Here is a 15,479-nt window from a genome sequence, read left to right on the forward strand (position 1 = left end):
TCAATAACCACAAACTGCTCCCAGCACTTCTGAAAATGCAGCAACTCTTTCAGCTCTGATGTGACAGGGGAGGAGAAATCCCAGCTGTGCCACTTCCCCCCATGGCCCTGCCACAGCCAGAGCGGCTCACCCAGTGCCTGAGGTGTCCCAGGTGTGTTTTGGGGTGTGTTGAGCTGTGTGTCCTGGTGCAGCATCCTCCCAGGGCTGACACAGGGATACCCCAGAGCCCAAACTGCTGCTTGGTGCAGTGAGAAGTTTACTCTGAGGAAAGGTGATGGTTTCACTTTGAAAAGTGATTTTTTTTCCCCCCTTCCCCCTCATCTCTTCTACAGAATCCAAGCAAGATGGACTACAGGTAATGGGAACAGCAGTTTATTCTGTTCTCTGCCTGGCTGATACCCTGCTGCACCTAAGGAAGAAGGCTCTGCTGGAGCCCTCTCCAGCTCTTTTCCCAGTGCTCCCATGAGGAACACACCTTTGCTGCTCCCAGCAGGATGCTTTGCACCACAGCTTCTCCCTCCCTGGGCCAGCTCCAGCTTTCCAAGGCACAGCACTCCAGGACATGTGGGATAAAGGCACGTTGGGAGCTCACAGCTCAGCCAGAAGAGAACAAAAACCCCCTCGCCCCAAGACTCCAGTTTATTTTTACACTCCCAAGGCTGAGTGGTATTTCTCGAGCATGTTCTCATTTGCTGAACCTCTACGAAATCCTGGCAGGCTGGAAATTATTTTGAATCATGTATCCAAGACAACAAGGATAATTCTTCCCCGGCTTGTTAAACGTAGAGCTGTCCCTTAGATGACTACACTGAATCCACTCAGACCTTTTGGAAAAGGAGATTTCAGGACTCATCACCTTTTTCCTTTGGGTCACCTTGTCTTTACAAGGAAAGGCTGGCCCAGCAGCAGAAGTATTTCACCCCAGTGGGGCACACACCTGCCTTGTTGGTATTGCTGCCCAGAATAACTCCCAGCGCTCATCTATGTTAAATTAGCCCTTGGAAAACATCCCTGCTCGGAATCTCAGGCAAGATGGTCCCTTGACACAGGTCTGAGGAGCAAAAAGTGAAAGCCTTTTCCTGTCACAGCCTCCACACTGCTCAGTCCAGTGTTAAAAATGCACATTTGTGACCCTGCACTACCTAAAATCCATGAAAATCCATCTCCCTGCCAGCCCTCCTGTCCCATTTCTCCTCAGCTGTTCCTGGGGCTTGGAACTACCTTTCAAAAAGGAAAAATAAACCAATATTCAACCTTGCCTGGAGAAGCTATGGCTGAATCCCTGGAAGTGCCCAAGGCCAGGCTGGACAGGGCTTGGAGTGATGTTGCATATTGGAAGGTGTCCCTGCCCATGGCAGGGAGTGGCACTGGATGAGCTTTGAGGTCCCTTCAACCCAAATCATTCCATGATTTTAGGACCAGCTGTCCAACACCCAGGCTATCTCATTAACCTTTTATCAAGAAATCACAAGGCCAAAATTATGTACTACAGACTATACCAAAAATACACACAGATATAAATAAATATATTTGCATGCAAATACATAGCAGGTCAGGAGTCTCACTGCCAGCAACAAGTAGTGTGATAAAAATCACAAAGAATCATAAAATATCCTGAGCGGAAATGGGTCCACAAGGATCAGAGCCCAGGTCCTGGTCCTGCACAGGACAACCCCAAAAACATTCAGGCTACCATGACACAGGTGTCACACCCCTGAAGAGGCAAGTTTGGAAAAGAAAAAGCAGAGGGGAATTATTCAGTCCCCACGTGGGACAGGGACCCAGCCATCCCTTTGCTCCCAAGGCTCCTGCAGTACCTCCTGCTCCAGGCTGGAAGGCACAGAGCAGGAATGGGTGAAGCCTTCCAAGCTAAGCCCAAAAGCCCCAGGCACAGACAAAAAGGTCTGTCCTTTCCAGCTGGGAACACCAGGATCACTGCCGTGTGCTAAGGAATGCAGGAGGGAACCAAGGCATGGAGGCTTTAACTACAGGAAAACAACCCAAATCAGAGAAACAGCCTTCATCAAGCCCAAGAATAGAGAGAAATTGTAGATTTTTGTCCTCTGCTCTGCCTTTCACTGGCCAAACAGCACCAAATGTCAAAATCCCACTGCTCTGCTGTGCCTCTCAGGCAGGCTCCTGGCTGGTACATCTCAAAACCAAGCTCAGGTTTTCCAGGCTCAGAAACTCCAGCAGGAAGCCAAACACAAGAGCAGCAGGTCCCCTTCCTGCGTCACCAGTGCTTCGCCACAGAAAGGGGCTCCCTTTCCACCCAGAGCACCATGCTCTGCTCTTTCAGTTTTATCAACACCAATTTTAACTTGAACAACACCAAATGCTTGGTGCAGGTTCTCTGGGCCCGTCACCCAGAGACTGAATTTGTCTTTACATGTTAAGCATCCCTGAGCCCTGTCACAGCACACTCCACTCTCCCCAGGCAGAGCCTCCATGCCCAAATCCCACTCCACGTGCAGCCAACATTTATGGGAACGAACAGAGCTCATACTTGCCTCAAACGTGACGAAGTCATCAAACTCATCGGGGCAGGCCGGGGCTTCCTCCTCGGGGGTATATCCCATATCATACAGCTGGCTGTCAGGGTCTGCAGGGGGAAAAACACAGCTGCAATCACCCAGAGGGAAATCCGCACCCTCACGCCCAGGGGTGCCTTTGGGAGATGTGACAGCGGTGGGACGGGAACTTCTGTGTGCACACACCGGCGCCTCCTGCCCTCAGGAAGGGCCCCTGCTGCCAGGCATCCCACCTGCACCAGGGCTGAGGGCAATGGCTGGGCTTCTCCCTGCCACAAATCCTACACGGCCCCTTGCTGCTCCAACGGGGCTGGCTCCTGCATTCATCCCTACCCCTCCATTCCTTTCCCCATCTCCGTTCCCTGCATCCTCTCATTCCTCTCCCAGTAGGCTTTAATCCCGCTGTGGGCAGGGAATGCCTGGGATGTGTGTGTGACAGCCAAGCGCCATGGGAACGGCGGGGAAGGCAGGCTGCAGCTCCGCGGCGCCTGCTCCTCCCGCGGCCGCACCGTCAGGAGCACCCGCACAAGAACAGGAGCTGTGCAGCCAGGGAGCCTCCACACGAATTCCTCCTCCCAGCCCACAGCCCCGTCTGCAGCATTGCTCGGCCCTGCCAGCGAGGAACGGAGCGAGAATTCCCCGCGCTCCCTCAAGCACCAGCTAATGCCCAATCCGGCACACGGCCTAGATCCCGGCCTGCAGGCACCGAATCGGGAGCAGTGCTGCAGTCCCAAAATAAACAGCAGGCTCGAGCCCACACGCCTCGGAGCTGCCATGGCTGCTGAGGAACCGGGCCGGGAGAGGAGGGGGAGGCACCCGGCCGTGCTGCCAGGGAATGCACAAGGATTTGTGGGGGGACAGGGTCACCTTTCTGTGTCTTTCAGAGCCCCTTCCCAGGCCCCACAAAGGGACACATAGGTTGTGCTACTGTGGCTGCCCAGGTGGGACAGTGCCAGCCTCATCCAGAGGCACAGGCAGAGCTCCCGCTCAGGGCCCCTCCCCAGGTATCAAGAAAGGCCATTTTTCATTAAGGAATAACACTGTGGTCATTTCATACATCTGGTCAAAGGTCAAGGGATTAGGGGTTGGTCAAGGAACAGCGGTTGCTCAGCCTGAAGAGAAGGATCCAGGAACATCTTCCAGTGCCCAAAGGGCTCCAGGACAGCTGGAGAGGGACCTGGGACAAGAGGCTGGTGTGACAGAACACAGGGAATGGCTTCTGACTGCCAGAGGGCAGGAATTCTTCCCTGGCAGGGTGGGCAGGCCTTGGCACAGGGTGCCCAGAGAAGCTGTGGCTGCCCCTGGATCTCTGAAAGTGTCCGAGGCCAGGCTGGATGGGGTTTGGAGCAGCCTGGGACAGTGGAAGGTGTCCCTGCCCATAGGATGGGATGAATTTTACAGTCTCTTCCAACCCAAAGCATTCTGAGAATCTCTGATTTGGGCACAGGCCTGCAGCAACACTTCCCACCTGAACAGCATCCCCAGGGCCTCTCTGCTGACCATTAAATGCACACACAGGTGGGCACCCAGGAGATACTGGAGCCCCAGGAGATACTGCAGCCACCAACCTGAGGGGTTCCCTGGGGTGGGAGAAGCTGAACACATGGCACGAAGAAATGATCCCTCCCCTCACCTGGGCCTGACTCCCAGGGTCAGGCTGTGAATCCACTGCAGGAATGACCCAAATTGCTTTTCCAGTGCCAGACACAACACTGTGCTCAACAGGGTCAGGGCTACAGCAGGGGAAAGGTGCTCTTGGTCGCTTCAATATCTCACTGCTGTCCCACTGTGGCAGCAGCAGTGGTGATGCTCTGAGCTCTCCTCCAGCTGCAAAGCCAGAGCAGGGCCCTGGGATACAGCTGGAAATGCTGCTGCTGCTGCCTGGGCACCCTGTTCAGGGCAAGGCCACCTCCTGCTCTGACTGTTGGGGTAGCGTAGGAGGATCTGGGACCTGATGACCTTGGAGGTTGTTCCCAACCTTAATGATTGTATAATCTGAAGATGGCATTGTCCCTCTCCCCAAATGTCCCTCTGTCCCCACCTGCACAGCTCCCCCTATGAGCCTCAGCCTACAATCTGGAGGAGTTTTCCCAGTAATGATCCCTGGTGCTATTCTGGGATTTGAGCCTGGTGGCTGACAGCAGGGAGGGGATGGGGACAGTGACCTGCTCACCTCAGTGGGTGCCACCAAGAGGAGCCTTTGCCTACGTCTGGGGGCAAAACCAAAACTAAACGGTGCTCCTGGAAGGCAATTTGTGTCACACCACCCAGAGGGGACAGGCAGCCACCTCTCCTGCCCACCAGCACACAGGGCAGTGATCAGCTCCAGGCCATCTCCATAGATCCTGCTGCACCCCAGAGCAGCCCCTGGAACCACATCCCAAAGGCACAGGCTGCTCCCTTCTCCTTATTCCCTCATCATTTCTCTTCCTCCCCCTCCAAGCAGACACACAAACACTTCCTACTCTTCTGCAGACACAGATAAAGATATTTATTCTCCTTGTTTCTTCCAGAGGGGCTTGAAAAGGGAGGATTTGCAGTCAAGTGAAGACTTCCCTTTGGAATCAGGGGTATGAAGCGTGGGCAGAGCACAGGCACAGGCAGCTCCTACCATCCATCACCTGCCTCCTGCCCAGCTCCTGCCCAAACCAGGGGCTCTGGAGCCTTCCCAGCCCTTCAGGGAATGAACATGCCGGGCATGAACGGGATCCTTGTTGCTCCATCTGTGTGCAGAGAGCCCAGCCCAAAGAGGGTGTCTCTGTGTACCATGGGTTTATTTTCACAGCAAATTCCAGTGTAAAAATCCAGGAAAGGCCATCTGAGAGGTCACTTGTACCCTGGTGGTGGCATGGCCAGCACAAGCCATGCCCAGGAGCCAGCATTCAATATTTCCACCTCCCCACGCGTGACAGAGAGCAAAGACAAACAGCACCACAAACAAAGGTTGACTCTTCTGCTGGATTCATTCCCTCCCCCTCCAAAAAAAGCCATATGGTGCTTTGTGTATGGGGAGAGTTGCCATGGAGAGCCTGCAAGTCTGCCAGCACAACAGCCTGCATTAAGCTCACAAATTCCTGCCCAAAAGAGCCAAAAAACTCCGGGAGCCAAAAAATCTGAGACCTTTGGTGTGGAGTGGCACTCCCCATGTGGAGAGCATTGTCCCCAGGTGCAGAGGGAGCCACGTAGTGACAGCTGGAGGGGTTTGCTCCCCCCACACCAGGAACAGAGCCAGGGGTGGCTGTGGGCCACCAGCAGCAGCACTCAATAGCCCCAGTCTGTGGCACAGGCTGAGCTCAGACCCTCATGTTCCCTCTGCTCTCCACCCTGGACATCAAAGACAAGTCCCAGCTGACCCCTGCCCTGCTTCACATGCCCTTCTCCCCGCCCCTCACACCACAAAGCAGCCTTTCCTTGCTAACACCCATCCCTGGTTTCTCTTTATCCTTCCTCACTAAGAGCTGATGTGGTCACAACACTTGGGGTCACCTCTGTCCTCCTCTGCTCAAACCCAAGCGTTTGCCCAGGGCTGGGGGTGGCATCAGGGACTGCCCTTTGTCCTCTGAGTGTCCATGACCAGCTTCTCCTGCACTTCCAGCTCTATCCATTACTCCCACTGCCAGGCCAGTCACATCCATAAACATCCAAAAACCTGAAAGGTAAAAATCAGGCTCTGAGAGACTTTCCAGACAGCTTTACTGCTAAACCACCACAGCATCATGGAATCACTCAGGCTGGAAGAGCCCTCTAAGGTCATCAAGTCCAACTGCTCTCCCAGCACTACCGAGGCCACCACTAATTTATGTCCCCAAGTGCCACATCCACACGGCTTTTAAATCCCTCCAGGGATGGTGAATCCACCACAGCCCTGGGCAACTGTGCCAGTGCCTGATCATCCCTGCCATGAAGGAATATTCCCAATATCCAACCTAAGCCTCCCTTGGCACAGCTTGAGGCCATTTCCTCTTATCCTGTCACTGGAAGACACCATTTAAAAGCCATGTGGATGTGGCACTTGGGGACATGGGTCAGTGGTGGCCTTGGCAGTGCCGGAGGAATGGTTGGTTTCAATGACCTCAGAGGGCTTTCCCAACCTGAATAATTCCATGGGTTCTCCATGGGGGTGGATGAGACCTCTTCCCATGTCTTGCTGAGCTTCAGAGCTCTCAGGTGTGCCAGAGTCACCTGGGCTCTCCCAGGAATCCTCAGGAGCAGCAGTTCTGGGATAAAGCTCCTGAAATAGATTCTAAAAACTGCTTCCAGAAGGCAGGATTGCAGTGAAAAGGCACCTTGAGTGAAGGGCTGTGGGTACAGCAGTGACACATGGGTCACACAGAGCCAGTTTTATCAGCTTCATATAGGAGTGACCTAGAAAAAGAACCTTTCAGGAGCATTTAAGTCATCTACCAACACAGTGTACACACTGCTGCAAGCCACAGAGCCTCCAGCTCCAAATGATTCCAACAGGATGGATTTTGTGAGCTCACAGACCTGCACTGATCAGTGTGGGAATAAGGCTTGGAACCTGCCTGAATGGCACAGAACAAAACAGACCCCAGAAAGGAGCAGGATGAAGTTCTGGTTGGTTTAAGGGAAAACAAGTGACATAAATCTAGCTGCCTTACTGGGAATGCTGCTGGGAAACAATGGACAGCCAAGGATTTAAAAGTTGTAGGAATTTAGAAGGATCCTGCACAAGGGAGGCCACTATCAGCACTTCCAGGTGCAGCTCAGGGTCTTGTGCTCCAGCACCCATGTGGAGTGATCTTTGCGGGATAAAGCTAGCACCAATCCCACCCACCCACCTTCTCCTTCCCCAGGTGGCCCAGGAGTACATTTATAATCTGATGCTCCCAGCAAAGAGCAGCTTTCTGCTCCATGCTTTCCTGCAGCTCAGCTTCCCCCAGAGATGGGCCAACAGAGCAGGAGCACTTACTGCAAACTATCATTTCCCAAAAATGCCCCAGGGGAGGGAGAAAAGGGCAGCCCAGGCACCCAGGGAGGCAGTGGCAGAATGAAGGTTGCTTGTACAAGCCTGGCTAAAGCTTTTCAGCAGCCCCTCATTTCCTGAGCACCACTCTCACTGACCAGGGCTCATCACACATTCCCTCTGATCCCCTTCCCATGGCACAGGCCCCGCAGTCTCCTCCAGACACAGCATGGAAAGGAATTCCCTTCATGGCATGGAGGCCCTTTGGAGGCACAAATCCAGCTGCTCTCCCTTCATTCCAGAGGCCTGGTGAACACCTGCCCCAGAAACTGAGCAGGAGGCCACCCCTGGCACCTGGAATTTGTGCTGAGTTTAACACCCGGAATCTGTGCTGAGTTTAACACCTGGAATTTGTGCTGAGTTGAGTTTAACACTTGGAATTTGTGCTGAGTTGAGTTTAACACCTGGAATCTGTGCTGAGTTGAGTTTAACACCCGGAATTTGTGCTGAGTTGAGTTTAACACCTGGAATTTGTGCTGAGTTTAAAACACAGGATCTCATTTTTAATTCCCAGCCATCTGAGTGGTCTTCTCAAAGTGTAGCAGTCACCAGGACCAGCTCAGATTCCTGCAGGCTTGTGCCAGCTGGGAACAAAGGCTCGCTGCTGGAGGTGTGGAAAATGAGGTGCTGCCTGGGGCCATCAGAAAGTGGCTTAGAGCCACTTAGAGCCACTTTCTGATGGAGAGACTGAGCCTCCAAAATAGCACTTGCTGCTGGTGAAGAGAGCTCCTGATGTCCTCCAGCACTTTCACTCCTTCTGCTTCCAAATCTCCACACTTCTGGAAACTAAGCTGGATTTTCAGACAGAATCATGAAGGCTGGAAAAGCTCCAGGATCATCGAGCCCAACCACTACCCAGCACTGCAAAGCTCACCACTACCCCATGGGCCTGCACTCCCTGCTCTGTAAACACACTGAGGCAGGGCCTCGAGAAGGAGCTCATGGAACCAGCAGAACATCCCAAGTCAGCTTCCAGGAGCACATCAGTGCTGACACAACCTTGGGGACACCCAGGGCCACTGAAGCAGGAACTCCTTGAGATGCTCCACACCCGGGCACTCACAGAAGACAATCTTATCTCTAGATAGCTTGTCTTTATCTTTTATATTTTATATTTATATCTTTATATAGTTTCTTATATGTATTTTATATTAATTTTATAGTTATAGAAATATATTATGACTATATAGAAATATTTTATATTTTATATATTCTTTTATATATTTTATCTTTATATTTATATTTTATCTTATCTTTACATAAGATTGTCCCACAAGCAAAATAAAATTAAAGAGAACCCTGACTCAGGAACTCAAATGGAGCAGAGGTTGTGACACCCCAAATAAGACAGGCAGGAACCAGGCAGTTCCACAGGCTGGGACTGACTGGATGCCCCCATTCCATCCTGAAGGCTTCAGCTTTCCAGCTCAAAGCTCCCACATGGAGAAATAAGGATAAGAATTAAACCCAGTTCAATCCTCCCCAGCTCAGAGCTTCCAACCCCAGGCCCAGAAAATGCTCACAATGCTCTTACCTCCAAGCATGGCTAAATTTCATTTTCAGAGCAATGACTGAGTGGGTCCAGGCACAGCTTCCAGACCCACAAATATTAAAGGGAACACCTTCAACACCTACAGCACTTCCATCAACGTGCAGGCATCAGTATTTGTCAGTCAGGTCTCACTTGCCATTTCTGCCCTCCACTAGCCACACCAAAAACTGACCACAATTAATGCCAAGCCCCTCCAAAGCTGTCACTGAGCCCTGGGGGGTGCTTTGGATCAGAACCACCCACATGCCTCTGGAAAAGATGTGATGGACAGGAGAGCTGTGAGCCTGGGCAGGCATACAGACACACCCTGCTCCAGCCTAGGCTCCAACCTCAACAACAGAGCTGCAAAATCACCAATGAAAACTATTTATAAAGTTATTTATAAAGCCTCTAATCTCAGACTTGCCCTCTATGTCCTGATCAGAAGCCAGCCTGGGTTTGGGGGAAACTGGGGACAGAAAATACATAAGAGCAGAGGCACTAAACTACACCTGCAGGAAGAATTCTCTCCAAGGTGGTGCTCCACAGTTCTGAGCCATCTCTTGGAAATGATGACTGTGCTGCTCAAAAACGACCTCTGTGTGGCAGGGAGGGTGGAGCAGCCCCTGTGCCCTCCTGCTGCTTGGCCACAGTAGAGCAGTTTGGAGTCCCAGTCCTCCAAAATCCCCTAAAAGCTATGCAGAGTAACAAGAAAATGCTCCTGAAGGTGCCTGTTTGAATCCCCTTCCCTGTTTGTTCCCCTAACTCCAACACTGCCAGAAAATCCCATGGAAACAGAGCCAAACCATGGGCCACCCGTCACTGAAGGAGAGGGGAGATGCATTATTTAAAGTGCTTTTGCTCCAACTGGCTTCTGTATAGGAAACATCACCCAAAATAAAACAAAATCATGGCAGGGGGGTCCTGTAAAATTGGGGTTTGATCCTTTTCCCAGCCATTATCTGTGCCTGACCCATCCCCTGGAAGGAGCACAGAGAGGAACTAGACCTTTTCAATGCAAGCCTCCAGGAAGGCACCGAGGGGCTCAGAGGTGACAAACAGAATTGCTCAGGTTGGAGAAGACCTTCAAGATCATGGATTCCAAACATGGAAACAGAATCCAAACAAGCCACTGCCCACCCTCATCAGGGATGGTCTTATTAGAAGCTGTCACATCATCTCTGCTGAGCACTCTGTAATTATTAACTACATTAATAAAAATCCCTATTGCCTCGTTAGCAGAAGTCCTTCCTGTTCTAAAGAGGAATAAACTGCCCAGTGATTTACAGGAGCATTTGGACTGTAAGAGCTTGGAAAAGAGGATCATGAAGGAGAAGGCATTGAGGGACCAGGCCAGGAGGGGACACAGCCTGGGACAGGCAGAATGGGAGTGAGATTATGTGAGCTGTGCTCAGCCAGAACACCAGAGAATTGGGAAAATTGCTTTTTCCCAATGTGTGGATGCCCACTGGAAGCATCCCACCTGCTGCTCACCCACCCAGCTGCTTCCCAATCAGCCCTGACTTCCAGGAAATCCACATCACACATGGCCTCTCCTGTGCAAGGAAACGCTCTGGACATAGAAGCTTTTGCCACACCAACCTGCCAGGGTGTCACAGGGGTGCCAGGTCACCCAGTGCAGTCCCAGCCCCCTGGCTGTGACAGAGCTGGGCAGGGAGGAGCAGAAGTCCTGGGTGAGTAATTATCCCTTTGTTAATAACTCCGGATTGACTGGATTCCTCAGGAGAAACAGCTGAGAGCTCTGCAGGGCTCCTTTCCTTCCCCCAAGCTGGGGCAGGGAATCTCCTGAGCCCTGTCCAGGTGCTCCTGCTCAGGAGGAAGGACACATTCCCCACCTTCCTGGGCTGGTCCAAGCACTGACAATCCCTCACTCTGGACTAACATCCAAACCTGAGACAGCAGAACGGGCAGGACAGGAACCACCACCACCACCCACACCCACGTGCAGCCTCCAGCCCAGCCCAGCCCAGCCCAGCCCAGCCTCCTCCCACGCACTCCCCACACCGCAGGCGAGCCCAGCTCCCAAAAGCATTCCCAGCACCAGATGTGGAGGAAAACAGCACAGCTCAGAAAGGGAATCCTGCAATGGAGAAACACAGGCAGGAGATGGAAGAGGAGAAATGTTATTTAACAGAACCTGCCTCTTTTTTTCTCTTTAGTCATCATTTCCAGAGAAGAGCATGCTAATGTTGTAGATACATATTGTAATACTGGTTTTTTGCAAATATTAAAATGGATTTTATATGTGTAATATTAAAGTAACTTTGTTATAAATATGTAGTTTTTATTTCTGTTGTTAATTAAGCTTAAACATAGTAGTGAAATAGCTGATATCAGTGTGCTTGTGTTAAAATGCCTGCTTGGATGGGATAACATCCAATGAGCACAGGATGAGGACACCTGGACAGATCTGACAACCATGAGCACCCACTGTCTGAAGGCAGTGTGGACCAAGGCCCAAAAACTGGAGGTGATAAAAAGAGGACTAAAACCACAACCAAGGAATACCCATGCTCTAAAAAGGCGGATCCAAGAGGAGATGTGCCAAACGGTTCTTGGAACACGTAAACTAGTTTGGGGAAAAGTTTACAATGCATAAGCGTCTATGAATATGCAACAGGCTGATGTAATTAAAAGGTATTTAAGGGGTATCCCCAAAGATAACAGGGTGCTCTTGGCTCAGTGCCAAGGTGCACCCAGCCATAATAACCTTTGCTCTGTGGCCCTTGTCTCCCATTGTCCTTCACTAAACGTTTTACATTTTCACAGGAGAGTGAACGTGTTTTTCACACTAAGAACTGCTCCAAAGCTCCAATAAAGCACTGCTCCCTATTTTCGTCTTCCTGGGTAAACAGGAAGTGGATTTTATCCTCCTTTCCCAGAAAAATTTGCTTTCTTTTGGGCATCAGATTTATCTTTATCAGGTTGGATTATGGTCTGTGGGCCAAAAAGCCACCACAGGTTTCCTTCACTTCAGGACACATGGAAGTCTCTCCACTCTGGAATTAACTTTGATTTCCAGGAGATCTGGCTACACAGCAATGCTTTTCCCTCCCAAGGAATGCTGAACCAGCAGTGATTCTTTGGGGATTTGATCCCAGCTTTAATGCTAGCTTAGAACCAGAACTCCCTCAGACTCAGGGTGTATTTCAGACCTGTTACACTCCACAACAGTGACTGGACACAGCCAGATTTCTCAGGCATATGCTCCATAGCAGGAATTCATGAAAGGGGAGGGATTCCTAAAGAAGGAATTCTCAGAGGGGCAGAGATTCTGTCTTAGGCTGGAAGATGTGGCTGGGGTGTGTATTCTGTTCCCACCTGTCAGAGCTGGGCAGTTCTCTTCTGTTCATGGGGCAGTTTTCTTTATCCCTCCCACAACCCATCCTCCCTCCAGCAGATCTCTGCTGTTCATGGCCACTGAGTGTCCCTGCATGGCTGATCAAATTCCAGCATCCCATGGGGAGATGCTCCACCCAGGGGAGGAGCCAAGCATTCCTACCTGGATACAATCTGAGCCTGGAACAGCACAGCAGCCTTTGCCCACTGCATTCCCAGAGGAGCAGCTTTCTCCTGCCCTGCATTCCCAGAGGAAGAGCAGGCCCATCTCCAGCAGCCCTGGAGCTCCAGAGGAAAACTCCAGCCTTGTGCAGGATCCCTGCTCCAGCAGAAGCACAGCTGGCACTGCAGGAGGGCTGAGCCCCCCCGGGATGGGACTGTGCCACCACCCTGACCCACAGGGTGCCAGGGCCTATTCTGACTCTCAGTGTTGTTTTGTATTATTGCATCTTTATTTTATTTTTACTTTCTTCCCTAGTAAGCTGTGCCACCACCCTGACCCACAGGGGGACAGGGCCTGCTCTGACTCTGTCAGTGTTGTTTTGTATTATTGCATCTTTATTTTATTTTTACTTTCTTCCCTAATAAAGAGCTGTTATTCTTATTCCCATATCTTTGAGGACTCCTTAATTTCAAAATTATAATAATTCAGAGGCAGGAGTTTTACATTTTCCACTTCAAGGAAGGCTCCTGCCATCCTTAGCAGACACCTGTCTTTTCAAACAAATACATTCCCATGCCAGTCTCCCATTCCTGGCCCTCAGAGCCTTCACAGCATTTTCCAGCAGCGTGTTTGAGCCATTCCTTGCTGCTCTCATCCCGGAGCTGCCCACGGACACAGCTCTCCAACACTTCTGCTCCTCTTCCCCAAAGTAGGTCAATGCAGTATGTCATGTGCCAGGCTGCTTTTGGGAAGCACAGCTCCCTCTGAGCCACAGAGCACCCAGCAGCCTCTCCCCCCATGTCACCCTTCACCCAGCTGCCACACTGATGAATTCACTACAAGCAAGTGTTTATGAAAATCAAAAGAGAAATGCAAGTGAAAAAACTGCTCTGCTGAGCCAGAAGTGCCCCCCCCATCAGCACCCGAGTCCTAGCCCTGGTATATTGTATTAGAGGAATCCATTAATGGTTGGATTCAATGATTCCAAAGGACTCTTCCAACCTGAATGATTCTATGTCTGTATTATAGCAGAAACAGGGACTTAAAAGAGCTCGAGAATGCTGTGATTGTGGTTCCACTCCCAGCTGCTCCATGGCTTCTCTCTCCCAGCAATTGCTCCAGCTTCCAAGGGGAACAGAAAATGACCCCTGCTCACCCAGGCCTCCCTGCTCTCCCTGCTGTGGGGAAGAGGGCTGCAGCCAGGATCTGCTGATCCTGGGGGTTGCACAGCTGGAGAGAAAGTTCTCCATACACACAGGAGCATTTTGGGGCTCCTGGGAGCAGAAGAAGGACTTTCCTTCTCCAAGGACACTGGGGCTGGAGGAGAGGAGCAAGCAGCTCAATGTCCCTGCCCTGGGGCTGTACCTGTGTCCTGCTCCTCTCTGGAACAGCCTCCAGCTGGGCTGGATTCACACCTGCTTGGCTCTCCTGCTGTTTGCATCTCCACAGAGGATCAGCCCCTCACAGAGGGGTCTCTGTGCCCTGGATACACCCAACCCTCCTGTCAGGAGAGGGATGGAGACAGACCCCAGGTCCTTGGGATCACAGAGCATCCCCAAAGCAGCTCAGCTCCATCCCTGACCTCCTAATTCCCCATTCCCTGGGAGCACAGAGTTACAGACTCAACAGAACCCCAGAATCATTGAGTCTGGAAAGACCTCTGAGATCATCAGGTCCAATCAGTGCCCAGTGTCCACCTTGTCACCAGCCCTGAGCACTGAGTGCCACATCCAGGCCTTCCTTGGACACCTCCAGGGATGGGGAGTACAACCCCCATCTGAGCAGCCCCTTCCAAGGCCTGGCCACCCTTTCCATGAGGAAATTCCTCCTCATGTCCAACCTGATTCCCTTAGCACAGCTTGAGGCCATTCCCCCTCATCCTGTCCCTGTTCCCTGGGAGCACAGCCCAACTCCCCCGGCTGTCCCCTCCTGTCAGGGAGTTGTGCAAAGCCAGAAGGTCCCTCCGAGCCTCCTTTTCTCTGGGCTGAAGAACCCCAGTGAAGCCCTCAAATTTTTACAGGCAGGCCCGGTAGTTTTCAATACAACCCTCTAAGCACCATTATTTCAAGGGAAAAAAATCCAAATTAATTTTGAGAAAGCCTTGGCTGCTCCTATCCCTGGCAGAAGGGGGCACAGACAAGCACATGGACCCCAAACCTGACAAGCACAATCCTGGTGCTACAATCATCCCCCTGCACCACAGAGATGAGCAGAATCCCAAGCTCCCAAGAACAGCACAGGGATTATATTTTTTTCAAGTATCCATATAAATTTTAAAGAGCCATTTAAATCTCCACTCCTTTCAGGGGCAGAATTAACACTCATCTTCCTAAAGTCCTTATCCCCACCAGCAGTATGTATAGCACATCCATATGGATCTGCCAGAGCACAGCAAGATGCAAAGGCAAAAATAAAAAAGCAGAAGACATAATGAGAGCAATTTGGGTTTTATTCTCGCGCATGAATCAATCTTGATTTCCCATTCACAGCAGCCCCTGTTCCCTGCACGCCAGCTGTACACAAAGAGGCATCTGTCCTACCTTCAGCCATCAAAGGAGCTGTGTCCCTGTGGATGATGCTTCAGCCAGGGTTAGGAGCAGCAGGAGCAGCGGGGAGGTCTCCACTGCAGCAGTGCTGCATGAATCCAGGGATCAGCAGATCCCAGGGGAACGTAGGAAGTGCTCAAAGCGGTGCCAGCCACTCACCGAGTTTAGTCAAACGTGCACACGAGCTCTGCCTCCATCTGCTGAGCCTTGGGCAAGGCTCTCCTTCTCAAAAGCAAAAGCTGCAATGTTCACCTGGGCCTGGCCACCCCCTGTTGCAAATCCACTGCACCTGCAGCAGCCAGGTTGGGCAGAGAGCGCTGAGGATGCACACAGACAGAAATAACTGCGGGATTGGGAGTGG

General features: G+C 51.6%; 1 protein-coding gene across 2 annotated transcripts in view; it reads right to left on the bottom strand.

Annotated features, from left to right (window-relative positions):
• RAB11FIP3 (RAB11 family interacting protein 3) overlaps positions 1-15,479 on the bottom strand; it is a 79,643-nt gene that overhangs the window by 37,349 nt on the left and 26,815 nt on the right. For both annotated transcript variants that reach the window (XM_041406626.1, XM_041406635.1), the window contains exon 3: positions 2,511-2,602. In XM_041406626.1, the coding sequence (XP_041262560.1) occupies positions 2,511-2,602 (92 nt within the window). The remainder of the gene's footprint in view (positions 1-2,510; positions 2,603-15,479) is intronic.

The sequence above is a fragment of the Onychostruthus taczanowskii genome, unplaced genomic scaffold (assembly GCF_017590055.1).
Source record: "Onychostruthus taczanowskii isolate IOZ18803 unplaced genomic scaffold, ASM1759005v1 scaffold10, whole genome shotgun sequence".
Taxonomy (NCBI): domain Eukaryota; kingdom Metazoa; phylum Chordata; class Aves; order Passeriformes; family Passeridae; genus Onychostruthus; species Onychostruthus taczanowskii.